We start from the raw sequence: 26,137 nt of genomic DNA on the forward strand, positions 1-26,137 counted from the left end.
TAAAGCTGAAACACTTCTCTGACAAGGGCTAAACTCTCCTTCGCTGGGCCCATGGTCCTACTCAGATTCTTACCTATAAGTTCCGAGGCTCTTGGGTTCCATTTATACTTCCCACAACCAACAAGCCTTGCTCTTCCCATCAGTTCTGCAACCCCTCAGCCAGAGAAGACCCTCACAGCCAAGCAGACCAAAAACTCCAAGGACATCTTGGCCCCATTTCCTTTCCACGCCATGCAGCGCCTGGCCACGTCTTCCTCCGAGTGCACTCCCTCCTCTTCACTCACGCCAACCTCCAACCCCCAACCCCCGGGGAACGTCCCCCACCACATAAATCCGCCTTCCCCTCCCCCTCCCCTCAGCCCCCCCCACCAATGCCCATCTCAGCCTCTACACATGGTCCTCCCCCTGACTGTTTCCTACTTCTAGTGCCTCCCCTGGGCTTATTCTGAAGATTCGTGAAAGAATTCCTGAAAGCCACCAGAGAATTTTCCAGAACAATCTGGCAAGTCAATTATGTGTGTTCCTGGAGTTAAGTTTTTAAAGAACTTTTCCTTTTTTTGTATTGGGTGAGGGTGGGGGGAAGGAGAGTAGTTTTGAATTTCCCCAGACTGGCAAAATGACCCATGTCCTGCAGCTGGCAGAGCGGACACAAGAAGGAGGCCAGCTCGGAGATGTACTTGGAGAGCAAGGAGTCTCACGTTCTTACCTCGGTTTGGAATGACCAGCTTACAGGGCAGAGCCAGTGGGATGATGGAATGCTGGTAGACGAGGGCAGAGAGAGACCCTGTGGGAGGAGACAGCACGTCAGGACCGGTGTCCCTGGGAGCAGGCCAGGGCGCTGAGGAGACCAGACACCCCACCCCATTATCCATAATCTCTGGCTTCTTTATCACCTCTCCCTCAGCCCAACAATGAAGCTGAAAACCCAGTCCCTTCTTGTTAGCAAGATCTAAGGGAGAAGGTTCCAGAGGTTCCCTCTAGCAACCACAAAGGTCCTTTCCAGAAAATTCCTCCCAACATCTCTCCTCAGTCCTTCCGGCTGCTGGGGCCCCTTCTCAGGACAGTGCAGCAGAGGCAGCAGAGAATCGTGGGATGAAATCCCAGCTCAGTCACTTATCAGCTCTGTGTTCCTTGGATAAGTCTGGCTTCTGTGAACCTCATGTGGGAAATGGGGCCATAACACTTCCCAGGCAGGACTGTGAGGAGACCAGAAGTATTAAAGGTTCCCAGACGGTGACTTTTACATCGTAGGGGGCCGTCTGTGGTTGTTATTCAAATTCCAATGATCAAGCTTTTCAGGCAGTGGGACAAATGCCTGAAAATGCTAAGCGAAGCTGTACTGTCCCACAGTACAGAGTACTAGGGCCACTGGTCCCTGCACCCATGACAAGGGGGACCCGGGACCACCTGAGACTCTGCGGGCAGGCTATGGAAGCAGGGGACAGCTCACCAAAGTTTGGCTCATTGGGGCACCCCTTGAGCTTGACTCCTCTGGGGCCGGTCTCGATCAGGAAATGTCTCACCAGCTCATGGGTCATGTCCCCTGGGATGAAAAGAGAGGAGGATAGAGCACTTTTCATGGCACCCTCCCTCCACCTGCACTTCTCCCCAGTGTGGCTCTGGGAGGGGAGCAAGGCTGGGACGGGTAGTACGGCCGGAACCCCAGAATGGAGAGACCACCACTCAGGCAAATACAACCACAGGGTCCCCATAATCCTGCTTCCCTGTGCTCTGACCCCAGCCATCACCAGGCCCAGGACTCGCCCTCCTGAAGAGTCTGACTCAGCAGGGACCAGGCCCCTGCTGCTTTTGGGGTCCTCAGGCACCTCAGTCTCCGAGGACACAGGACTGACCATGTTGTCCAGAAGCCCTGTTCGAGGAGGGGAAGCTACCTTTTTTATTCTGCTGCATGATGGTCGGAGGGGGAGAAGACACCTTCATGGCCAGCCCGTAGGCCCCTCGGAAGGAGTGGCTGTCGCGGATGATGAAGGCCCCTGGCTCCTGGTCCTTGAGGAGTGCGATGGCTGGGATGGGAAGGAGATGAGGAGAGAAGGGGGAGAGGACAGGGATGGCCGTGGCCTTAGTTGTGACTCGAGGCCTATCGAACCTCGTTCTTTAGAACTGAAGGCTCAAAAGGGTCCTCCTCTGCTACGGGAGGCAAGTGTCTTCTATGAAAAGCCAGGTAGTAGATACTCCGGGCGCAGCAGGCCGTGCAGCCCCTGCTGCGAGCACAGGGCCACCACAGCTGCCCGAAGGCAGTCACACACAATGCAGAAGCCAGCCGACACCGTGCGTTCCCCTAAACCGCAGTTATACCAACAGGCAACAGTCTGGCTCGAACCTGTAGCCAACACCTGCCTGCCTGGGGAGCCTGAGGTGGGCCTCATCCCCAGCCCCACTATCCCAAGTTTATTCTTTCTGTAAAACGTGCACAGATCTCCCACCTTGTGTAGACACGGGGCTGAGATCTGCTATTACGTTAGCCGGCCTTTTACTTTACTTGGAAAACCCAGACTTCGCTGATTTTAAGGACCCTTGGTGGGTCTAAATACCCTGCTTCTGCACCACCCCCAAGCTTCACCACCTCTTACTGTCTGACGTGTGACAAAAAGGAGGAAGTCTGCTTGTGTTCCGTGCCCAAGGAAGATACGGCGGGCGGCGGGCAGCAGTGACCTCCTATGGACCACAGGACCCTCGGTGCCACACGGGACTCACCCTGCTCTCTGGAGATCTCAGGCTTGTACCAATACTTGGAAGTGTCCTGAACAAACTTCACTTTAGCCCGTGTCTCGGGGCTGTTGTCTACGAGAGGAAGAGAGAGAAAGAGTGTTAGGGGTTGAACTGTAGCCCCCAAGAAGGTCTGTTGGAGCTCTAAGCCTGGGTACCTGTGAATGCAACCTTATTTGGAACAGGGTCTCTGCAGATGTCATTAAGGTAAGGTGAGGTCGTGCTGGGTGAGAGGGGCCCCAATGCCATAGGACTGATGTCCTTATCAGAAGAGGGGAAGACACAGAGACACGTGGGGAGGGTCATGGAGATGGAGGCAAAGACCAAGGGGTGTATCTATTAGCCAAGGGACACCAGGGATTGCCAACCACCATGAGAAGCTAAGAGAGAGTCCTGGAGCAGAATCTCCCTCGAGCCTCCAGAAGGAACCAAACTTTCCAAAACCTTGACTTTGGACTTCTAGCCTCCAGCCCGGGAAGGATTAAATTCTGTCGTCTCAAGTGACCACGTGTGTGGTACTTGGTCACAGTGGTCACAGAAAACTAGCACAGGAAGGCAGTGTCCTCGCTGCTGGAGGGGACTCTGAGCAGCCTGCCCATCCTTCCCCTCTCCTGCCAACTGTTACGCATCATGAAGCTGCTCTCCTGTCCAAGAGCCTGGCACAGCGTTCTCCCCGAGCTGAGGAAAGGCCTCCTCTACCCGGTCCCCTCCTTTCTCCAGAAGATTTGGACTAAACCCTTCCTGCAGCTTCTCTCCCACAGGCTAAAGCACCCCACCTTCTGGCCTCTTTCTCCACAAGATGGACTTCCCAATTGTGTCATAACTATCTCAAAGTTGAGGGAGGAAAGAGATATTCCTACCGCTTCTTCCCCAGCACCGCCCCCCCCAGCCCCTCATGCCCTATATGGAGAACCCGTGTTCTGCATCACAAACAAATTCAGCCCTGCCCTGGAACCGAGGAGGACCTGCCCTGGAACCGAGGAGGGGGTGGACTAGAGGCTATCTACTGTGCATCATATACCTACCCCACTGCCCTGGAAAATGACCCTCACTCAGACCCTCCACAGACCGGAGATGCTTTATGGAGCATTTAGATTCTGAAAGATGCTCACAGAGCATCGAGTCTGACCACTTAACTTTACAAATGAGGGAAGTGAGGCTCAGAGAGGGAGAGGGACCTGCCCAAATCACACAGCTGGTTCTCGGAAAGGCTCCTGTAAGTCCTTCCCAGGTAAGGAAACATAGCCGCCAATGTGTTGTTCTCACTCTCCAAGCTCCTCCTTCCTTCTGGCACCAAAGAAACAAATGGGGGGGTGGGTGGGGGGGGGCGCTGGAGGAAGAGGGAGAAAGGAAGATTCCAATTGCATATGTGTTTTTGCTCTCCTTCCTTGGAAGAGAAGCTGGGACAGAGGGAGCCTGTGCTGACAATGCTGGGAAGCTGATGGTGAGGACTGAGCCACGAGTTAGACTGTGTGTCCAACGCTCAGTTCATTTCGACTTGTCAGTTACACTGTGCTCGACCCCTGGGACCGGATTCCGGAGGACAGCGAGGGGGTAGGCCAGCTCCCTTTCCTGGCAGCTGTGTGTGGAGGGGGGGTTCTTTGGACTAGGCATCTGGGCCACAAGGGCTGCCTGCTGCCTCTCTCTCTTTTTCTGCTCAGAAGGCCCAGGCCCCCACTGCTGCTGGGGCCTAATGAGCTGTCAGAGGCGGCTGGAGCCCCATGTGCCTTCCTGTGTTGACTCCAATGGCTATTTTAAGCAGGGAAGATGGTGGGAAACAGGAAATGTCCCAACTACTAGAAGTTTTCCATCCTCCAAGAAGAGGGGCTGGGAACGAGATGTCCCTGGTGGGCAGCAGGAAGCAGGGGTGTGCGAGGTCCTCGTAGGTGTCCCGAGTTGGAAGGCTCAGAGCAGGACCCGGGAGAGTCACACTGAGCATCAAGGCAGCCGGAGTCCCCCTGGGCTGCTGGAAACTGTCTAAATCATCCTCGAATGCCCCAGAACCCCGGGGCCACTCTGCAACAGTCATGTTCCAGGACTGGCTGAGAGCTGCCGATCAGCTGAGGCCTCGACCTTTGTGTTTAATAATAAGCCCTCTCCACAGAGGAGAAAAATGCCTAGTTCTGGTGATGAGTGAAGAATTCAGTGTGTGAACGCACATGGGCTTCTGCAAAGCCAGGCAGGTAGGAACCAGACTCTGGCAAACGTGCCCAACCCCCGGCCTCGGCCCACAGGGCAGCTGGCTGCTTGATCCGTTATTAGTGACATGCACACAGGGGGATCAAAAGATGGGGACAGAGTGCCATGAGTGGCCAAACGTAGGAGGTCCAGGTTGGGAAGGCAGATTTTCAAGGGGAGGCTAAATCACAAGTATGGAAATATGATCATTCAGCTCCAATCACGCTTTAAGGGCACAAATTTTAGGGTACGTGGGCCCAGATTAGAAATCATTTATCAAGTGTGTAACCCTGGATGAATGACTGAGCCTCCCTAAGCCTCGGTTTGCTCCTGCATAAAATGGGGGTCGTAAGGGGGCACCTGGATGGCTCAGTGGGTTAAGCATCTGCCTTCGGCTCAGGTCGTGATCTCAGGGTCATGAGATTGGACCCGCACTGGGCTCTGTGATCAGGAGGAAGCCTGCATCTCCCTCTCCCTCTGTCCCTTCCCCTGCTCATGTTCTCTCTCTCTTAAAACAAATAGTCAAAATCTTTAAAATAAAATTTAAAAATAAAGCAAAACAAAATAAAATAAAACAAGGGCAAGAATACCTCCTGTGCCAGGCAGCCATGAAGACTAAGGAGCCCATGAGTGGCCCAGAGCCTGGCACACAGCACGTGCTCAACAGGTGACAGAAGCCAGGCTGGGGGAGAGGATCATCGTTCATGGTAATGTCACCATTATTACTCTCCTCCTCCTCCTCATCATCCTCGTGGGCACCCACGTCCTCATCACGGAACCCGCACCCAGCACACTTACTCTGAGGACACCTCCAACTCCCATTGTACAGACAAGGAGACTGAGCCCCAGAGTCAGTGATCTGCTCAAGGTCATGTGCCAGAAAGACGTCAGAACAGAGGCGGAGACAGATACCTGAACCGGCAGACCACCCGTCACAGTAGAGGCCGGAGCAGCAGGAGGGGCTCACCTGGCATGGAGTACTTGGAGAAGTCGGGCAGCGTGTGGGAGAAGGAGACAGTGCTGCCTCCGCTGGGACTGGACATGCCGCTGGCCACAGGCGAGGAGGACACCTTCCCGTTGACGGTGGCATAGTTGGGGAGGCTGCCTGCGCGGTCTCCCACAGACATCCTCCGCTTCTCCGGCAAGGCTGGTGTGGGGCTCCCTTGACGGAAGGCTGCTGAATCCGGCGATGGGGAGGTGGCAGGGCTGCTCAGGCCCGGATAGTAGGCAGGGGACACGGGGAAGGAGGGCGTGGAGGGAGCCTGGTAGCCAGAGGCACTGCTCTGCCGGGACAGCGTGGGTCTTGGGTCCTCAGGGGTGGAGTGACCACCGTAGGCCACATGCCGGTCCAGGCTAGGGCTGCCGGGAACCACAGATCCAGACCCTCCCAGGTGCCGGCCCATGCTAGGGCTTCCTGGGCTGGCTATCGTGTTGCCATGGAGACCAGGAGCCAGGCTGCTTTGGTGGGCCCCGGGGTGCCGGCCCAAACTGGGGCTTCCCGGAGTCGTGGCCACACTACCATGGAGGCCAGGAACCTGGTGGGCCCCGGGATGCCGGCCCAGGCTAGGGCTTCCCGGAGTGGTCGCTGCACTGCCCTGGGGGCTGGAGACGGTGCTGCCATGGAAACCAGTTCCTGCTGGACCCATCACCTGGCGGTGGCTCAGACTGGGACTACCAGGGGCAGCCAGGCTGGGGTTGATGGCCCGGCGGCCAAAGCCAGGACTGGGGGGGGTGTTGGTGCCCACTGTCCTGTGGCGTGCCTGCGGGCTCCCAGGCACCGTGTGGACGCCGGCCACAGTGAACTGAGACCGCGCCTGGCCTTCCGGGGAGCCGAACTGCTGAAGGGAGTAGTCAGGGCCGCCGTAGCTGCTGCCCGCAGGCGGAAGAGGAGAAGAGCTCTGGTAGTTTCTCTGAGCCGAAGGGCTGGGCTGGCCCAGGTTGCCAGGACGGAAGCCCGAATCCAGCAGAGGCTGGGTGGGTGTCCGGGGGCCCTGGTCACTGCTTTCCCCGGACGGGAAACTCCCCACCGAAGTGCTAGAGAGAGAGGAGCCCGAGTGAGATGTCAAGGTGAAGGACAAGCTCTCCGTGAGCCCGCAGCCCACCCTCCCACCACCAGCAGCACTAAGTTCCACTGGCATGTGTGCCAAAACGTCATGACCTTCGCACATCACCCTATGGAAGCAGCAGCAGAAGAGACGGAGGCTCAGAGAGGTGAAGCACTGAGCTCACGACCACATGGTAGAAGACCAGCGTTCCAGCTCAACTGCATCTGCTTCAAAGCCCATGTTTCCCCCACTGCCCCCGCTGACTCCTAAACTGCAAGTCAAAATGAGGGGGTCTCCCTAGGGACACTGAAGATGGCTGTCCTCATGTCACCTCCAATATCACCAAAACGGAACACCAGGGAGGGGTCGACCCACCTCGCTCCTGTTCCTGCTGGGAGCATCCCCACCTGGACTCACTTTTCCCAGAATACTACGATCGTCTTTGGACACAGAGAGTGCTGGAATTGGGCTTTCATTCCTGGTTAGCTCCAAAAAGCAAAGACAACAAGTCTCACAGAAGGAGATTTCAGCTTATTATAAGGTCTGCTTTCCAGCCATTGGATCTGGCCCCTAATTTAGCAAGCTGCCTTGCATGATAATGAGACTCCCATGGTTAGCAGTACTTAAGCAGAAGCTGAACCGCTTCTTGACCTGAATGTTGCGGGGGGAACTTCTCTATTGGGAGGTTAGATTAGATGAGCTCAGAGGTTGCTCCCCATTCTAAGATTCCAATAAAATTCATTTCAGAGGGGGCTGGTCCTGGGGGAATGACCACAATCATAGATTCTCCTCTGAAGTTTTGTGCAACTATCTGTATAGCAGGGCAATGCAAGGACCACCAGCTGGGAAACCTAGGTTCTGAAAAACCTGGTTAACTTTTCTCACATGGCAAAAAAGGGGGCTGAGTTAGATAACCCTGATTCCTTCCAGACCCAAAGTCCTACCCCTTGGTGATATGGTAGGAGAGGCAAAGGTTGACAGGGACACTGTCTGAGTTGTGGTTGCAGGGCAGTAGCAGGCGGGGTCTGCAGCAGGAGCCCCCTGGACAGGGGCAGAGGTTGGGGGGGCAGTCCTTACACAAGACGATGGGTCGAAGTCCGGAGCTACAGACTGGAAGGAGTCTCGAGGCCAGGATGGATAAGCTCAGGTCGCCGGGGGGATGTGGGGTGGTGGGTCAGGCAAGAGCCAAGGGCAAGAAGCAGGTCACGGGCCAGGCCAAGAAAAAGTCTACCACGAATCCCAGAAGGAGCTAGAGTGGAATGCCGTTCTTGGGACGGAATAACACGGACACTGAGGAACGGAAGGATGAGTCAAGCTGAGCGGGGCGGGGTGAGGGCCACCGACATGGAGTTCTGGAAGACTAACCCCACAGCAGAACCGTTAGCTTCCTGAGCCCTGAAAAGAGCCAACTCTACAGCAGGAGGAATCTGAGTGAGAACCAGTGAAGACATCCTAATGTCAGGGCGCCCTGAACAGGAGCCGTGGTGGCTGGCCGGTTAGGAAAATCCCCTTTCCTTTAAAGGACGATTTCCCCTTCTGCCCGGAAGCAGACTTGCTGAGAAATGGAGCCGTCTGCCCTGTGCAGAGGCTAAAGAGGAGGCGAGATGGACTAGGGTGCTTGCTCGGCTTCAGGTTCTCAAATTCTCAGAATGCAGGAGAAAACAGCCTCTGCCCCCGGGGCCACCCCCAACCCTGACCTGGAGGGGCACGCTGCACTGGGTCAAGGTAGGGCATAGGGCACACAGCAAACTCAGCCCCGGGCCTGGCCTGTGACAACAGGAGGGGGTGGCTAGAGAGTTTCTGGGCCCCATGGAAGGCTAAGGCAGGAAAGGGGGTGGACACACAGAGGGACGCCTAGCAGCAGTCTCCCTCCTGGAGGAGAGCTCTGGTCGGGGTAGGCAAGCCCAGGCAGTCCCCCCAGGCCTTGCACCCTATGGTAGGGCTGATCTTAAGCTCCCTCTCCCATGTCAGATCCCGTTCTCCCTGTCACAAAGCCTATAGCCCATTCCCCCTGCAGTCCACACACGGAGGCCTCCCTCTTCACAGCCCTCCCCGACCTGATTCCAGGCTCTCCTCTCTGTCTGACCCACTGAGAATGCCAGCTGTCCATCCCCCTTCCCACCTGCAAGTGCGTGCCCTCGGCCCCACGCACCAATACATCCACACCCCAGCCCTCTGCCCTGGCTGTGCTGTTCCTTCTAGAATGCCTCCACCTTCCCACAACTGCTCATCCTTCTGGCCTCACCACCAATACCTCCAGCCCCCAGAAACCCTCTCTGCATCCCTAGCCAGAAATAGCGGCCCCTCACTGGGAGCTCCAAACCCTTATATGTCTGCTTCTGGGCACATCTGTCACCCTGGGACAGGCAGGCACAGAGACACAGGCCCAGGCGATAGGAGACATGGGGGCTCTAGAACCAGACGCCTTTGGTCCGAATCCTATTTCTGCTACTGTTTCACTGCAGGACCTTGAGCAAGCTACGTGGCTTCCCTATGCCTCAGTTTCCTCTTTCAGAAGTACTTTCAGAAGTACTTTCAGAAAAGTACTTACTGCTCAAGATTGCTGAGAGGATTAAATAAAACAACCAGATAAATCATTCATCAAAGTGCCTGGCACACCAGAAGCACTAGCTACAGAGTGATTGCTGTTGGCTAGGTTTTGAACTTGGGGGAAGGACTGGTTCCTTCCAGCACAGTTCTGGACAGTGGGATCGAATTCAGCCTGGGAATTATAGTTGATCCACGCTCATGCTCCCTGTGGGCTTTGGCACCCAAGGTGCTCTCTCGATGCACCCCTGTTTCCAAGGTACAGCTATCTGGATATGATTTCTGCCTAACCATGCTCTAGGCAGATCCAGGCCTGAGTCCTCCTCCCCGCTTACCTGTCAGCGCTGAGGATGGGACTGCTGGTGGAGAGGGGGCTGGGGGAGACAAAGGAGCCTCCCAGGGTCCCGTTCCTCAGGGGCGTCTCATGCCCATAGGCCTGGGCAGCTGGGGCGCTAAAGCTCTTGGGCTCAAGGTCCTGAGCTCGGGGTCCAGCCACTGCTGTCCTCACCACCGACTCCACATAGCTCCGGGGCTCTGGAAGGGAGCAGAAGAGATACTGAGATCCACAAGGGTAGAGTGCAGACCCCTCCCAACCTGTCAGAGAATTCCCCAGCCTGTGGGGACAGCCCCAAAAAGACAGCCCAGCATGCAAAGGGCACTTCTGGGGTTCCAGCCGGCCCATGCCTACTCCACTTCCCAGTGTCTTGGAGAAGCTGTGAGAGCTCCCACAGAACCCCACAGAAGCTTCCCAGAAATGGACCCCGGCTTTGCCTCTGAACACAGTCATCATAGAATCTTCCCTCCTATAGTTAGGCACCCCTTTTAGCTGCTTCCTCCCTCCGAGGTGCCCCCTGGCATGGCTGGAGTCTGCTCCAGCCCAGCCTTGCCCATGTTCAGAACAGTGCCAGTCTTCCCGTGGGCTCCACCCATACCCAGAATCCAGAAACAGGCTTGCTGGCCTAGCAACAGGCCTATGCCGGTGAGACACGCCCAGCCCCTACCACGCCAAGACACACCCACCCACCGTGCCTGACACACTTAGCATTCCTCTGGAGACTGACATCATTATCCCTGCCTGGTGTTTAGAAGAGCCTAAGAATCTGGGGAGTTGGGGGACAAGGGCCGGAATGGGCATGCCACAGGTGAGGACACTGAGGCCTGGGGCGTGTGACATCTGGAGGCAGACGGAGAGATCTGATTCCCAGCCGGGGTCTGCCTGACCCTCCTCCCAGACCTGTGGGGCCAGGCCGGAAAGGCACTCAGGGTGACACAGAGAGAAGCAGCAGGACACTCGTGGCTTCTCCTGGGACGTGATCAGGGATAGATGATGCTCCCACCACCTCCAAATCCGGCCCCACCCTGTCTCCCCCAAGTGGGACGTGATCGGAGCACAGCTCGTGCACTGACCCCATTCAGGGCGTCTGCTGAAACCAGCCTGAGAAAGGGAAGAACCAGAGGGTTTGTGCTGCCCTGGGCAGGCCAGGCTCCGGGAACTTTTGCTGGCCAGGGCGCGTGGGGGTGAGGCGGGACATCAGCAAAGGGACAAACAAGCATGGCGCGAGGCAGAGCCAGCCAGATCCATGCCCAAAGCTGGTGTCCGTATAGGCAGAGCTCAGCCTCGCAAGAGGCCTCCTCCAAAGTTTCCTCAACCGGCCGGGGCCACCCACCCACCTCCCAGGAGCCTCAGGCCACTTTCCCTCCAAAGGCCTGGATTCTGTGCTGCCCACACCTGAGGGCTGGAGCCTGGAGACACTGTGGAAACCCTCTGGCCTGGTGCAGGTGCACGTTTTGTTTTGTAAAAGATTCCATAGTAAATATTTCAGGCCATTTAGGAAATGGTCACTGAAGCAGCTAGTCAAGTCTACTTTTTCAGCGATCACTCGTAAACAAAAGAGCGGGGCCGTGTTGCAATAAAACTTTCTTTACAAAAACAGGCAGGAAAAAAAAAGGGCAGGAGGCCAGAGTTGGCCACAGTTGGCTGACCCCCCCCCCCCACCCCGACCTCACCCCTCTTCTCCGCCCAGAGAGGTAGAGAGATCTGCCTCAGAACACACAGCCAATCAATGGCCACGGTCTCCTGACCCTCAACGCTGGCTCCTGGTGGCCTAGAAAGGGCCCCAGCATCCTGGGGATGCTGAGAGCTGGCAGCTACCCAGTCCGCCAGCATGTCTGCCATGACTATTAATAATGATAAAAATAGCAAACAATTACATGAGGAAAGTAGGAGAACGTCAGTAATTGGAGAATGTAAGCAGCTCACCCCATCACACAGCACCAAGGGACAGAGTTGGCCCAGGAAAGCAGGCAGTCTGGCCCAGAGCCTGCCCCCTCACCCACAGCACACATGCCAGCCAGCTAAATGTCAGGGAGCCAGTTTAGTCTTGGGGGACTAGCTGCGTCCTTGCCATGCAACAAGGACCCCATAGAAACATCAGTGGAGACACGATGCCAGGGCCGACCGTCCCCTCCAACCCCTCGCCGTTCTGGGTCACTCCCTGAATACTCCTACCCTTCCAGGCTCCGGGCTTCACCCCCGTGCCTGCAACTCTCGCCATCCCCTCTCCCACTGGGAGACAGTGAGGGCTCCATCTGCTCCCCGGCCACCCCAGGTCGTTTGCTGATCTCTATTCGCTGCGCCCCACACACCCCCGGGGCACACAGCAAGCCCTCAACAGGCATCTATCCTACAAGCTAGCAGACGCCTGACCTTCACCCTCCAGCCCCCCCCCCACCCCCATGCAGAGATGCATCAGAACTAGGACCTGAGAGGCACGCGTTCACTTTTCTCATCCCCTGGAATTCGTGCTGACCCCAGAAGTTCAAGCTACAACCGCCGTGGGTGATTCCAGAAGTCTGTGCCCTTCTACCCATTGATGTCCCCCCTTCCACTGGCCAGCCCGTTCTGCGCCCCTGGAGGCCGCTACTGACCACATCACCCAGACCCTCAGGTCCCAGGGCCCCAGAAGGCTTTGGCCTTCAGCCTGTGAAAGAGACTGGCAGGATTTGGGAGAGAGGGTGAGGGGCAAAGGTCAAGGTGCCAGCGCCTGCATCCCTCTACCCAAGACCACAGCTCCGGTCAGGGTTCCTCTGCGCCAGCTCTCTGCTTTCCCGGAGGTCTGGTGTGGGAATGGCTCCCTCTTCCTGCTTGGGATCACCCAGGGGTGTTCACCATCCATCACTGCTTTACCCAGACCTTTTAAATAGTCCATTAACCTCTCTGTTGCCCCATAGAATGAGCCATCCATTTCCTACCAGGACCCGGGCCCATACACTGGGTAAACAATACACATTAGCCTACACCCCACCTGTAAAACAAAACAAACAAACAAAAAACCCCCAAAAAACTACGTATCCTTTCCACCATCAGTAAAACAGATAAAACAGGCCTCACCACCCTGTCCCCTAGTCAGAACAGAGCCACAGCAGGGACCCGTGGACGCTGATTCCCATCCCGCCTGCTCGCCAGCACACAAGGCTGTGTCCCCACTCGCATCTCCTGGCCTGAACGTGACAGCCTGAGCTCCAGGCCGGAGGCCTGCACATAGTTGGCACAGGGTGGCGGTGGGATGGCAGATCAGAAATTCTGGGCTGTCGGGAAGCCCTGGGTGGTCACATTCGTAAGGCATCAGTGTCATCGGTCCCTTTCCCACGGCCACTGGATTTTAAGCCACAGAAGCCAGACGTGGGTTCTGCCTGAACTCGGGGAACAGGATCGCTTCCCCGGGGAGAAGCAGCAGCTGCCTTCCTTCCACACGGCAGGAAACAGTCCTCAGGCTCAGAGGCCAACCAGCCTCAGGGCTCTGCTCCCCAGCTTGCAGGATTTCAGCGACCCAGCCCACCCGGCCCTGTCCTCACCTGTTCCCCTCCCTTCCCCCGTCCTACCAGGCACACGACCATCCTCGTCTCTGCTCGGCTAGTCCGCTACCATCTGTGACCCCTTCCTGGCCTGCCAGGCCCACCCGGGGGCAGAGAGGAACAAAGTCCTCTGTTTCTCATGAACCCGGAGCAGGACGGACCTTTGGGAAGTTACTTTCTTTCTGGAGTCCATCTCCAGAACTGTTCAAAACCAATCTTTAGGGCCAAAAACAGTTTCCCCCATTTCAGACTCAGTTATCATATTGAAAACACCGCCTTTTTCTGCCTATTCTTTGGCTTTTTCTCTCTTCCCAACCACAGGACAACATACGACTCGCGGGATCCCCCTTCTTTCAACTCCTGGAGGGGGTGACCTGGGACAGGTTGCTGAAACCTGCTGGGACTCAGTTTCCTCATCTGTACAAGGGGAATGAGAATACTCACCTGTGCAGCCAGGATCAAGTGACAGAGATGGGGATGTTCCCTCTCGTTCTTTCCTGCTCCGCCCCACACCAGCATTTCTAAGCAGCCCTCCCTGCGCCTGCCTCCGTCCTCGCCACACCTGCTCCTGCCTCCCTCCACCCTTCTCTCCCACCCTCTCCTGCTACTTTCCTCCTCTCGTCCAGTCCTGGGGCAGCTGCACCCAAAGAAGTTGGGAAGAGGAGGAGAGGTGGGGCCCGAGGGTGCTTCACATAGAACATTCCAGAACTCAGACTTATTCTAAGTGGCTGTTGGCTGCTGAGAGCAGAAGGAAGCATAAGAGTGACGTGGCCCCACCAGGCCCAGGGCGCGGTCAGCTCTTCACCCCTACCCTGAGGGGCATTTCCTGCCACTGCACACCCACCCCCAAGGATCTAGTCACCTGGTCATCCGGACAGAATCTAACCTAAAGAAGCTTCCACACCTTCTTTCCCTGTTTCATCTGGGAAGATATTCTTGATGTTGACCTCACGTCTTTACTGCTGCAGGCTTTCTTCCTCTCCTTCCTTCATGGAGGAGAGTGCCCAGTCCCCAGGCTCACTATTTAGAGGTTGTGCCCAGCGCAGTCACATGGAAAAGGGGGCACTGCCTCCACAGATCTGGCGTTCGCTCTCAGCCATGCTCCTGACTGACTGTGTTGGGCCTTAGACAAGACATTTAACAGCCCTAAACATCATCTCCTCATTGGTAAAATGGGGTTCCTACCACTTTCTTTTTGGATGCGTCTGTGATTGCTAAACAAGGTGGTGTGACAATGGTCCCACATGGTCCCACTCCTGCCTGCTGAACCTCATCCGGACCACATTCTCCCTTGCTCCATCCTCTAGCTCCCTCTTACTCTCAGCCTCACTGATTATGCTATTTCTAGGGGGAAAAAAATGCAATCTTCTCCAACTCCAGGGCCTTTGCACATACTTTTCCTCCAAATGGAATGCTCTTCTCACCTGCCAGTTTCACCAAGTTAATGTCACTCACCCCCACATCTTACTTCTTCAGCCAAAGTCAGGTTCTTGGCTGGAAGGTCTCCTAAACTATATCCCTTCCCTTTGGAGCGCTCTCTCAGTATGTAACTCCAAGTAATTTAATTCTGGTTCTGCTCCTGCCTATGCTCCATGAGATGAGGAATCACAGTACTGCTTATCACTACATTCCCGGAGCCTGGCCCAGTGCACAGCACACGGTAGGCACATAAAATACTGAATAAATCAATCAGCGAATGAGACAATGAATGCATGACAAACATTTAGCACAGTGCCTTGACCAGAGCAGATTCCCTTAAAGTCTTCTCTTCCTCTAGCTGGGTAATCCTGCCTCTGATCATTTTTCCTCACAGGCATCTTTTTCTGAATTTCTCATCAAAGTCTCAGCAGGGAAATCAAGCAGCGCTTCAGAGAGTCAGCAAAGAATGTGCTTTAGTCTGACCCGGGAGGTGGTACATGAGTCAGGAAAAATGGAAGAGGCTGCCCACAGCCTTGCTCCCTGCCCCTCTCCTGCCCCACCCCCCCACCCCACCCCCCAGGCCGCAACAGCAATTCCAACCCCACGCTGGAATCCCAAGGCATGGTGCCTGGAGGCAGGAGGAGGGCTTTGAAATAGCCCCTGGATGAGGAGGAGACAGAGAAGAGTAGGTCCGGTCTGGGTCCTGCTGCATCCTCACTGTGGCCTGGGGCAAAAGCCCCAGACCCCCAACCCCACAACACAGGCCTCAGCCCCACATCCGTGAAAATGATGGGTGTAGCTGAGGAGATCCACAAGAACCTTCCCCTCCAAACTCTGTGGCTCCAGGACACAGGGAAGAGGGCCAGAGGTCTCCGGCCGTGAAGGCTGAGAGGCATCTGTGAGGCAAAATGGGCAGGTCTCAGTTCCTAACTGCTGATACTCACTGCTCTGAAGCATCGCCCCCCAGTGGAAAACACAGCATCCAGGGCCTGTCAGCTCCTGGGATAATCTACCCTCAGACCCTCCCACTAAGAGGGTCTGGAAAGAAAGAAAAAGGAGAGAGAGAAAGAAAGAAAGAAAGAAAGAAAGAAAGAAAGAAAGAAAGAAAGAAAGAAAGAAAGGCTGATAGAACCTTTAAGGAAACCAGGCTGCAGAGAACCAGGACCCAGGTGGGAAGTCAGAACATCTAACACATCAGAGCTGGAAGGGACCTCAGCCTCCTCCCCATGCAAGGCCCCTTGGTGAAGGAGAGGGGACGCGGATGCCGAGAGCCACACACAGAAGGCCTAGGCTGGCACCCTCTTCATTTCACCTCATGTTCTGACTTGTCATTTGAATTCTGTCCCTAATAAGTGAAAGGCCCCCAACCCAATCAAGTCCCCTCTCTGCTTTCCTTTCTCTGCTTACATCCCATTCCCTGCTTCACGTACAACACAGAATTCATCTAAATCGAGGGTTAAGCTGAGCCACAAACATGGGAACTCCAGGAAACTATCAAAATTACGTGCATGGGTGTCCCGACTCACTCATGTGGGAGTAGACCCATCGCTGTTCTGAGAGCCCCAGACGCATCCAAGCTCCCAGGACAGACTTCCTACCATCCGTGTTGATATGACACCAAGCAGGGGCTTCAAGAAGCCCACTCTCGGCTAAGACTGCTGAGAAGGCCTGCTTTCAGTGACACACGTGGAGTGCCCCCCAGGCAGCAGAAGAATGTGCATCTCTTCACCCTCCGAGGGGGCTGGCAGCACCCCCAGGCAAGCTAGTGGGGGTGTGGCTGTGGGGGGGGATCGTCACCAGATGGCACGGCCCTGGCACCTGGGGCCGGCTATGCCTGAACTCCAGCCCAGCTTGCCTGTCAGAACTCAGGCAGCATCCAGGGTGAGCGACAGCTCATCACGGGGCAGGGGGATGGGGAACAGAAGGCTATGTGCCCGGTCATCTGAGACCTGTCAGGAAAGAGAGCTACCCCTGAGCCAGCCCGGGGAAGCTCCTCAAGAACGGCCATTCCCATACCCAGTGAGCAGGAAGCGGCCACATGGCAAAGCCACACTTACCTTTGGGAAGCTCGGTCACCACCTTCCCCTCATCCTCCTCTGAGGGAAGATGAGAGGAGAGGTAGGAGGAAGGAGACACAGGAAAGAGAGGCAGGTGAGGAGGAGAGGAAAAGCAGAAAGGAGAGAGAGAGAGATCGATTAACAGAGATTATTTCCTGAAAGACAATCTGCTGAGAAAAAGGAGGCAGGAAAGCAGGGGTGAGACCGGGGCAGAGGAGCCCAGGGTAAGAGGTGAGAGGTCCACCCTGACACGGCCCTGGGGGCTCAGGACACATAATCTAAAGAGAGCTTTGATCTCAGGGACAAAGCCGGACCCCCTCCCAGCCCCTACACCTGGGGCTTGCATCTCAAGCAGAAGTGTGCTGGCTGGTGAGAGGAAGCCCCAGGCCCCTTGTGCTCCCCGGTGACTCAGTGTCCCTGGGCCATGCAGACACCTCCAAGGGGGAGGCTGTGCCGGCCGTGTGTCCATGTGGGTCACACATGCATGTCATTGCCCTCCTACCTGGCTGGATCAGTCTTCTGGTGACTAAGGAAGAAAAGCAAAGTTGGCCCCAAGAGCCCCAGCCCAGTCCTAAAACCAGAGACAACCTTCTGGTCTCGGCCTGCTCAAAATGGCCACTCAGGGGCCAGGGCTCTCCACTCTCCCTTTGCTCACAGGGAGGAGGGGAGCTGGGGGATGCGGTGAGGAAGTGGGAGGTGGGAACTGGGCTGTGTGTGTGCATGCACAGGGGTGTGTGTGTGTGTGTGTGTGTGTGTGTGTGTACTGGGGGATGGAGTCAGGCTTCTGGCAGGGAGATAACCAACTCCAAGGAAACTGAGGCCAAGCGTCCAAATCCCCAAGTCAGAGCCCCATCGGAGCGGCACTGACCCTACCTGTCCATGGGCACGAGGCTGCAGAGGGACCTATCCCCCTCAACCCCTGCAGAGAGCGCCCCCCTCCTCAGGACTGACCGCACTATGGGCAAAAAGCCAGGCTGCATCTTGTTTCCAGAAGGGTCCTGAGGACCCATTACCTCTGGCCATTTTTGGATGAGATCCTGAGGCTCGGCCCAGGACCACAGGGGTCCTCCAACCCACTCCTCCCTCTGGCCTCCCCTACCACCTCCCTTCCAGCTGGAGTCACTCACCACCTGTAGGGTGCAACAAGATGTCCGCTGGGTTGTGGGGTTTCAGGCCGAGAGCAGACAGGGGTGTCTTGGCCAGACCTGGAGGGGAGCGCACTGTGCCAACAAGAAGAGAGGAGACACGGGGAGTGAGCCTGGGGATGAGGGAGGTGTGGGGAGAGGAAAAAGGGGCAGGAGCGGGGACACCCTTGAGTGAGGACATGTTGGGGAGGGGTGGGCAGCAGGGAGGAGAACAGGGGAGCTGGCCCCACCCCAGGGGTTCCTGCCTTGCTCCCACTGCCCTTTCCTGTCTCCGTGTTTCTCCACAGCTCCAAGGGTAGAGTAAAAAAGTCAACAAATGCCCCTCAAGCCGGCCCTGGCCCACGACCTTGAGCAAATAACTTTTGTCCTGGGGCCCCCAGGGGCATCACTGCGGTCCCCTTACGTCGCCACAGCTTACAACATACACACGGCTTTCCTTGGCTATCTCTGACTTCCTCCGAATTATATTCTCTCTTCCCTCATCCAATCGCTCCCCCTGACACACACACAAGTCTTTCCACACCGTGCACTTGGATGGGCTTAGAGAACAAAAGGAAATGGGAAAACAAGAAGGCACATCCTGTAAAGGACAGAGGGAGTGAGGGATCATGGGTGGAGCCATGCCAACCCTGAGACCCCTGGGCAGCCCTCGGCTGGAGGTCTTTGACCCCCAGCCAAACATGCCACTTGTAAACCCCAGGAAGAGAGAATTTCTCAGTGTGGGGCTCTCTGTACCCCCAAAATCTCGGTGTTCCTTTGGCAAAAGCACCAACTCCCTGTGCAAACCCCAGGGCCCTTCCAAGCTGCCTGGCTGGCCTAGAGGTGTCATGGAACATGCCAAGTCAGAAAAGGGTGTCCAGCCTTGTCCCACTAGCCAAGGACGTGGCTGGACCCCGAGCTGAATGGCAGGTGGTTGGTATGCCAGTCACACGATTTCTCGGTGATGCCATGTCTCCTATCACAGCTGCTGGGAGCATGCAGAGGCCACCGGCCCTGAGGACAGGCAGCCACACAGGTCAGCCAGAGCCCAAGCCTGCCTGCCACACACCAATGGCCCAACAAATGAGCTGTGGCCCTCGGGTGCCTGGCCCCCACACGGCAGCCCCAGGACCCTCCTGGACCCCTCCTCCTTTCCCCCAAAGACAGAGAGACCCACTGGAAACAAAAAGCTACAGTTGCTCACTATAAGAAATATACATAGCTTCTTGGGGCGCCTGGGTGGCTCAGTGGGTTAAAGCCTCTGCCTTCGGCTCAGGTCATGATCCCAGGGTCCTGGGATCGAGTCCCGCATCGGGCTCTCCGCTCAGTAGGGAGCCTGCTTCCTCCTCTCTCTCTGCCTGCCTCTCTGCCTACTTGAGATCTCTGTCTGTCAAATAAATAAATAAAATCTAAAAAAAATATATATACATAGCTTCTCTGTGCGCATGTGGGTATATACACAGGTACACACAGCAATAGTGAGAAATCACAGGGCTCTGGATGGAGCAGACTGCGTCCGCACACCGTCCTCAGATGCCCAGTGGGCATAACACAGCAGAGGGGACAAATGTGTACAAATACACACATCCCAGTAACGAGATAGGGCTAAGCTTGCATGTCTCTATCCCTCCATCTCCTTACACACACACACACACACACACACCACAAAGATTCTCCTTACACACACACACACACACCACAAAGATTCAATTTCTGCCCCCCTCCCGCCCCCCTGCCCATTACTGAAAATGGCGTCTTGCAACAGACCCTTATTAATGTTTGTCAAATGAATGAATCTGAATGTAATTAACCATGGAGGAATGAGCCCAGCCTCAGAGACCATGGTCCCTTGAACACCCGTGGAGCATCTCCAGCCCACAGGCGAGCATGTGTTGGTAGAGGAGGTGCTGCAGAGGCACAGGGCGACCACTGAGACGAGATGAAGAGGACAAGAGGCAGGGGGAGGTTTCTCTTGGTTCCACCTCCAGCTCCTCCAGCTCCCTAGTCGCTCGTGCCCCCGTCCAGCATCGGGCTCTTCTGCTGAAGAAGACGAGTGGGCGGCCCCGAAGCCAGGCAAGGTTTTTGCTTCCCGAGAGAGGAATTCCTTGCATTTCTCCGCCTCTGTCCTCTCTCCCAACCCTGTGCACGGATGAAACCTCTGACTTATTCTCCCCGCTGGCAGCAGGGCTGGCCAGGGCAGCCAGTGAAGAAAGGGAACAGACACATATGACAAAGCCGAAGCCTGACTCCGCCCGGATGGCTTCCATCCCACATGGGGTGCTGCCCAAGATCCTGGCTGCCTGCACCAACAGCGAATCGGAGCATGTGGGAGGGTGGCGGTTTAAGACCACCCTCAGGAGGGAGAGCGATTCCAGGGAGTCACAAAAGGCCACGGAGTTGCCTCTTGGGTAGCCCCCCTGGGCGCGTGCTGTCCGCGATGGCAGGCAGGAGGGGGACGGCTGTACAGCCAATCAGAATTGAGATCCGCTCCACGTGTGACACGCACCGGGTCTCCAACACTTGGTAGGAACCACAAATGCGATGTATCTCTTTAAATTGATTCCATGTTGAAATTATAATATTATAGATCTTTCGAATTCCGTAAAACCTGTTAAAAGTAATTTTACCTGCCTCTTTTCACATTTAAAAAAAAAAAAAAAGATTGAGCACTGGGTGTTAGAGGCGACTGATGAATCATTGAACACGACATCTGAAACTAATGAGGAGGTACGATGTGTTGGCTGATTGAATCTCAATAAAATTTTTTTTTTTAAAGTTTGTAAGTGGGGCGCCTGGGTGGCTCAGTGGGTTAAGCCTCTGCCTTCAGCTCAGGTCATGATCTCAGGGTCCTGGGATCGAGCCCCATATCGGGCTCTCTGCTTGGCAGGGAGCCTGCTTCCTCCCCTCTCTGGCTGCTGCTCTGCCTACTTGTAATCTCTCTCTCTCTCTCTCTCTCTCTGTAAAACAGAAAAAAAAAATTAAAAAAAAAAAACTCAGTTTTTTAAAAGTTTGTAAGATATCTCAATATTTTTATCTTGATCTATCTACTGAAATGATAATGTTTTAGACATTTGGAGTTAAACAAAAAAATATTACAGTTTACTTCTCCAGTTTTCTATGATTTTTTCAATGCGGCCACTAGAAAATGCTCTATCACAAACGTGACTTGGGCTGGATTTCCACTGGGCCATGCTGCCCTGGGGAGGGTCATGGCTTCCACTCCCAGCTTTGGATTCCTGCGTGCCCCAGACAGCAGCCTACACAAGGTCCGCAGCCCAGGGCATATTCTCCCCTCAGGACAGCGACCCCTCGGGAGAACATACTGCCAGCTCTGGTCTCCGTCCTTACCCTCCACCCCTCCCTGGTCTTTCCCTCCTTGGTTGCCCCAGGCCTGCCACCGGGACCCGGAGTCCTTCTCAGGCATGTTCCATCACTGTCATTCCACGGCTACCCCACTTCCAGCTCCCCCTGTCTCGTCTACCATAATAAGGTACACTACCCCAGCCCTGCACTCATCCAGATCTTCTCTTTGGATGGAAAGGCCTCTGCCCGTCAAGGCTTTGCCTCTCCCGTGAGTGCCTCACGGGCTAGAGACTGAATATTCCTGCCCGGACACTGAGGACAGATGAGCTGGGGACTCCTTTCTTCCCCTGATGAAAACTTAGTAGGCTGCGTGAAATGGAAGAGGTGCCAGATATAGATGGAAATAGGGTTCGGGAGCAAGGAGATCAAGGGGTACAGAAGATCAGAGATATACCAGCAGGTCACAGAGAGTCACTTTAGGATGGGAGGGTGGAGTTTTGCACACAAGATGCAAAACCTCTCAATGATTAGGAAAATTCTAGACTTTGGGAGGCCAGAGACCCCGCAGAAGGTCGGCAGGATCCTGATGTGGGGGGTGGCTGTTGCACCCCCACATGCGTGCTTGTGGACAATGGAAGGAAGGGGAGTCGGGCAGGGATGGTGAAGTGAAACGAGCCATCTGGACCCAGAGCGACAGATCTCAGCCCTGCCTTCTGTCAGCATCTCCCCCCAAACCCGAGGTGCTTACTCAGGCTGGGGCTGAGAGAGAGCCTTGCGGGGACCCAGGGAAGACAGGCTTAGTGAGGAGCTCTTACCCCCACTGGATGGTGGGCTGGTCGGGGAGGTTCCCTCCATCTCCTCAAAGGCCTCCTTGTAGCTGTGCAGATGGGGCTGCGGGAGAAGAAGAGGGGAGATGGGACGGGATGCCCACTGGTGGCTGTGACCCTGAAGAGCACAGGTTTCCCAGGCGACCAGCCCACATGTCCCCTTGCCAGCCCTACCACCCACCCCTCCTCGAGGAACCACAAAGTTCAAAGGGAGATCCTGACCATTCATGGCCCAACCCCCAACCCCGACTCCTTTGTCACTGAGAGAACGAGAAGTTCTATTTGCAAAGCCATGATCCAGCACGGGTGGAAATCAGGAACACTTGCCTTGGAAATATTCCGCAACAGGGCCAAAGAGAATGGGGCTGGGGATAGGGGACTTGGGTCCTGCCAGAAGGCAGCAGAGAAAAGATGTCCAAAAGCCACTTTTAGCCAGAATGACTCGCTAGCCTGGATTTTATGGGACATGGGTCACTCATATCAGAATCTTCCAGCATGGATGTTTAAAACGCCTGTTCCTAGGCCCTGCCCCAGATCTAATATGCTGGGATCTCTGGAGGTGGACTTGGGAATTAACATTTTTAACAAGCTCCCTGGTGGTTGTTATGCTCTTTGAAGTGTGAGAGCTACTGCCTCCCATGACAGACAGGTCTCAGAAATGCAAACATTTTGGCATTGAAATTAGATCTCCCAAGGAAACCCCACACCTAGAAAGAATTCAAAACCACTCTTTTCAGTCTATAGGGCCTGGCTGGGGGTTTAGAGACTGTGGTCATCTGTGTCATACCCTTACCATCCTACTAAACAGCATTCTTTAGGAATCAAGGAGGGAACTTTGATCTCAATGTTAATCTAAAAAGTGGGAGCATATAAGCTATTTAGGGAGGAAATGCCAGATTCCATGTGCCGGAGAAGAGATACGGGGTGAGGACTGAGTTTCCTGATAGGGCAGGGCCATGCAGATGACACTGTGACTCCTAGACAGTTGAGGCGGGCTCCACTCCTCTCTCTCTGGCCACAGGATGCAGCCCAAGGACTCACCTCTTTGGGCCGCCCTCCAGGATTGAGGGCGATGGTGAGAGCCAGCTCAGGGGAGACGCACTGGACAGGGGAACGAACCCCAGGGCTACGGGGGGATGCGGGTTCTGGAGACTGGTTCTCATACTGTCCATCGCTGGCTGCCCGCCTCCGGAGAGGGGCGGGGGGCTCTGCAGGCTGCTTCTCCCGAGCCTGCACCCCTGGGAGAAATGCGGGGCAGAGAGGGCAATGAGCATTGTAGACGAGAAAGGATCGACCAGGCCCAGTTCCCCAGAGGAGGAGGTGCGTCTCAGCCAGGGTCCACGCTGGAGCTGGGCCTCTCTCACCTCCGGACTCCCCACTGCCTCCCTCTGCCCACACCCCAGGCTTTCTCTGCAGGGTGGGGGATCTGCTGAGGTGGGGCTGGCCTTCCCCAGGATTCTCCGCCCTGCACAGGATTGGGGCCCAAAGCACAAAGGGCTGATACGAGAAACAGATGTCAATGCCTTTCAAACCCTGGAGGCCGAGGGCCAGGGCTTCCAGGCAAATGAGGGAAGGTGGGGAGAGGAGAGACCGTCTCCAAGGTGACTGCATCAACCAACAAGCAACATCAGGCCCGTGGGGAAGAACTTGGGAGAGAGCAAATAATGCATCATCTCGCAGATGGTGCTCCCGAGAAGAAACAAAGAAATGACTAAGCCTTGTCATGAAGTCCCCAGCCCCAGCTGGACCCTAGAATATTGCTGGCCTTCTCTGGGGTTCCCCAGCCTTCCTCTCGTGAACCTCTGAAAACCTTTACCAACCGCCTTTATGTTGGCCTCTCGTCTACCCTCCCCTCATGGCACCCCAAAGATGGTCCAGCTTCCTGCCCTGCCCCTCCCCTCCGAGCAGCAGGCCAAGGTCCTGAAGTCATGCACTCCATCTGCCTTTCTGCATTCCCTTCCATTCCCCAGGCCACGGCAGGCTGTTAGCCTCGCCCGCCTTCCTTCCTACTCTGTCTCCCCGCAGCTGGGCCGAGCCTCACTAAGCTGGCTCCAGAATCCTAGAAAACATACTCCCCACGGCCCAGAAGCCAAGACCCAGCCTGAGGACAGGCTTCTTGTCTTCATGATCTTGTGCGAGGACGTCCTCAGCTCTGCCTTCATCACACCCCCTGCAAGGGTAGGTTAAGAGAGGGGAAGTTCTGGGCTGCACCAGAAGGCACGTGGGACCCTGGCTGCGCCGGCCTTGTGGCCGACACATCGGGAAGCCCTGTCCCGTGGCACACTGCACGCACACACACACCCGCATGCACGCACACACACACCACTGGTCCCCCAGGATGTGCCTGTGCAGCCTGCTCCAGACTGAATCGCCTGCCCTCGATGGTGAGGTCTGCGTGTCCTCTGCTCTGGCTCCTGGCACAGCCACTAAGACTGCCATGAAAATCACAGGCTGGGAAGCCTTCTGACCTGTCATGAACAGCAGCCTGCCGATGCCAGACTAGGGATGGACACACACTCGCTCACGCGCACATGCACACACAGTCCCTCGGAGACACGCACTCATCCGATCACATAGCCGGGGGCCCCATCCAGATGGCGGCAGGACTAGTGTAGTGTCTACAAGGCAGAGGGACCCAGGGGGATGCGGGGGCAGGTTTCAGGCCTCCTCTCGGGACTCTACGACTCAGGGCAGCCTGCCTGCTATCTCAACCGAGAGAAAAGAGCCCTGGACGGGGACAGTGAACCAGACTCACAAACCGCTTGACTTAAAGCAAATAAGCTCTCCTCTTAAAGTGCCCTGATTTTCCGAATAGAAAAGTGGGAAGTCACCCAGTCCTAACAAGGGTCTGTTAGGACCAGGATAGGACCATCAAGCCAGATTAAAGACGCAGCAGGCTCTCCCAGGGCTGGGCAGCTCCTGGGACCCCAGGCCGCAGCCACCAGAGAGGGGGCTGCCCTGAGCACCACACCACATTTGCAGGGGCTTCCTGCCTTCGCCCCACTTTTCCCACCTCCACCGAGTCCCTGCCTCCTGGGCGGCCTGGTCCAGAGCTGCCATGTGTTTCATTCCTGGCAAAAACATTAGAAAGAAACAGACATAACCATTGATTTTCTAATAATAATTGTGACAAAGGAGGCCCATTTGGGAAAGGCTCTAGGGGTTTGGAGCTAAGTTCAGCTCCAAGGTTAAAAGAAATGCATTAGGGCTGGTTTCAGTTCCGGCTCATCCAGCCCAGCAGCCTCTTGCTGGCAGATCCCTGTGCTTTTGCAAGGGGTGGCCAGGTTCCCTGGTTGGGGATCTGATGTCTGCCCTTGAAAAGTGGGTCTGTTTCCATTTGAGGTCCTAAATCTCCCTGAGGGACAGAGAAAACGCTCTCCGGTTTGCCCAGAAGCACCCTCCATGGTTAGGTGCTGAGCTGGCTGTAGCTACCCAGAGAAGGGGCCAGACCGCCTGACAGGGGCTTCTCAACGGTAGAGGATGCGAGATCCTGGTATAGTCAGCTATCTGAGAACGACCACACCTCCTCAAGTCCCACGGCAGGGGGAGGGATAGACAGGACGACCCCCAAAGAGCTGGACTCTGCAGAAGGGGAAGACCCCACATTCCACTCCCACGGAGATGGCCGCTCCCCCTGCAGCGTGCCCCATGGCACCAGGGGCCAGTCAGAGCCTCTCACATTCTCTGAACACAGTATCTCACTGTTGTTCCCTTTGGCAAGCCTAGATATGCCCCAGAGCGCTGAGAGCCATGTCCCCTCTCTCTTGTCCTTCTCTATAGGAGGGGAGACAGGGCATGGCAGAGGGAAGGGAAGAGAGCCCTATTATTCCTCAGCCAAGCTGGGACGGCTGGACACAAGCTAACAGCCAGTGTCACAGAGAGAACACCCTTCCCTCATGTCCCAGAGACTGACCGATGGTAAAAATAGGTTTAGTCCCTGCTGCACCCCTCCACACCAACACCCTCAACACCAGGACTTTCTCGGTCACGTGGCCTGGTTCCCTGTCTCTGTCAAGGCCTCTGTGTCCACGTGCTCCACTCCCTACATGCACACA

The 26,137-nt window shown here is 55.8% G+C and overlaps 1 protein-coding gene across 8 annotated transcripts in view; it reads right to left on the reverse strand.

Moving 5' to 3' along the window:
• The window catches only part of TNS1 (tensin 1), a 225,321-nt gene that overhangs the window by 9,948 nt on the left and 189,236 nt on the right, over positions 1–26,137 (reverse strand). For 5 of the 8 annotated variants that reach the window (XM_046019222.1, XM_046019225.1, XM_046019228.1 and 2 more), the window contains 10 exons: positions 23,124–23,320; positions 22,071–22,146; positions 17,956–18,048; positions 16,829–16,867; positions 9,833–10,031; positions 5,873–6,939; positions 2,716–2,802; positions 1,893–2,024; positions 1,451–1,543; positions 707–784 (listed from right to left, as the gene is read on the reverse strand). In XM_046019222.1, coding sequence (XP_045875178.1) covers positions 707–784; positions 1,451–1,543; positions 1,893–2,024; positions 2,716–2,802; positions 5,873–6,939; positions 9,833–10,031; positions 16,829–16,867; positions 17,956–18,048; positions 22,071–22,146; positions 23,124–23,320 — 2,061 coding nt within the window. Of the gene's footprint in view, positions 1–706; positions 785–1,450; positions 1,546–1,892; positions 2,025–2,715; positions 2,803–5,872; positions 6,940–9,832; positions 10,032–16,828; positions 16,868–17,330; positions 17,355–17,955; positions 18,049–22,070; positions 22,147–23,123; positions 23,321–26,137 lie in introns of those variants that run through there. The other 3 variants (XM_046019223.1, XR_006820300.1, XM_046019224.1) reach the window with 3 other exon arrangements.

This window comes from Meles meles, chromosome 9 (genome assembly GCF_922984935.1).
Source record: "Meles meles chromosome 9, mMelMel3.1 paternal haplotype, whole genome shotgun sequence".
Lineage (NCBI taxonomy): Eukaryota > Metazoa > Chordata > Mammalia > Carnivora > Mustelidae > Meles > Meles meles.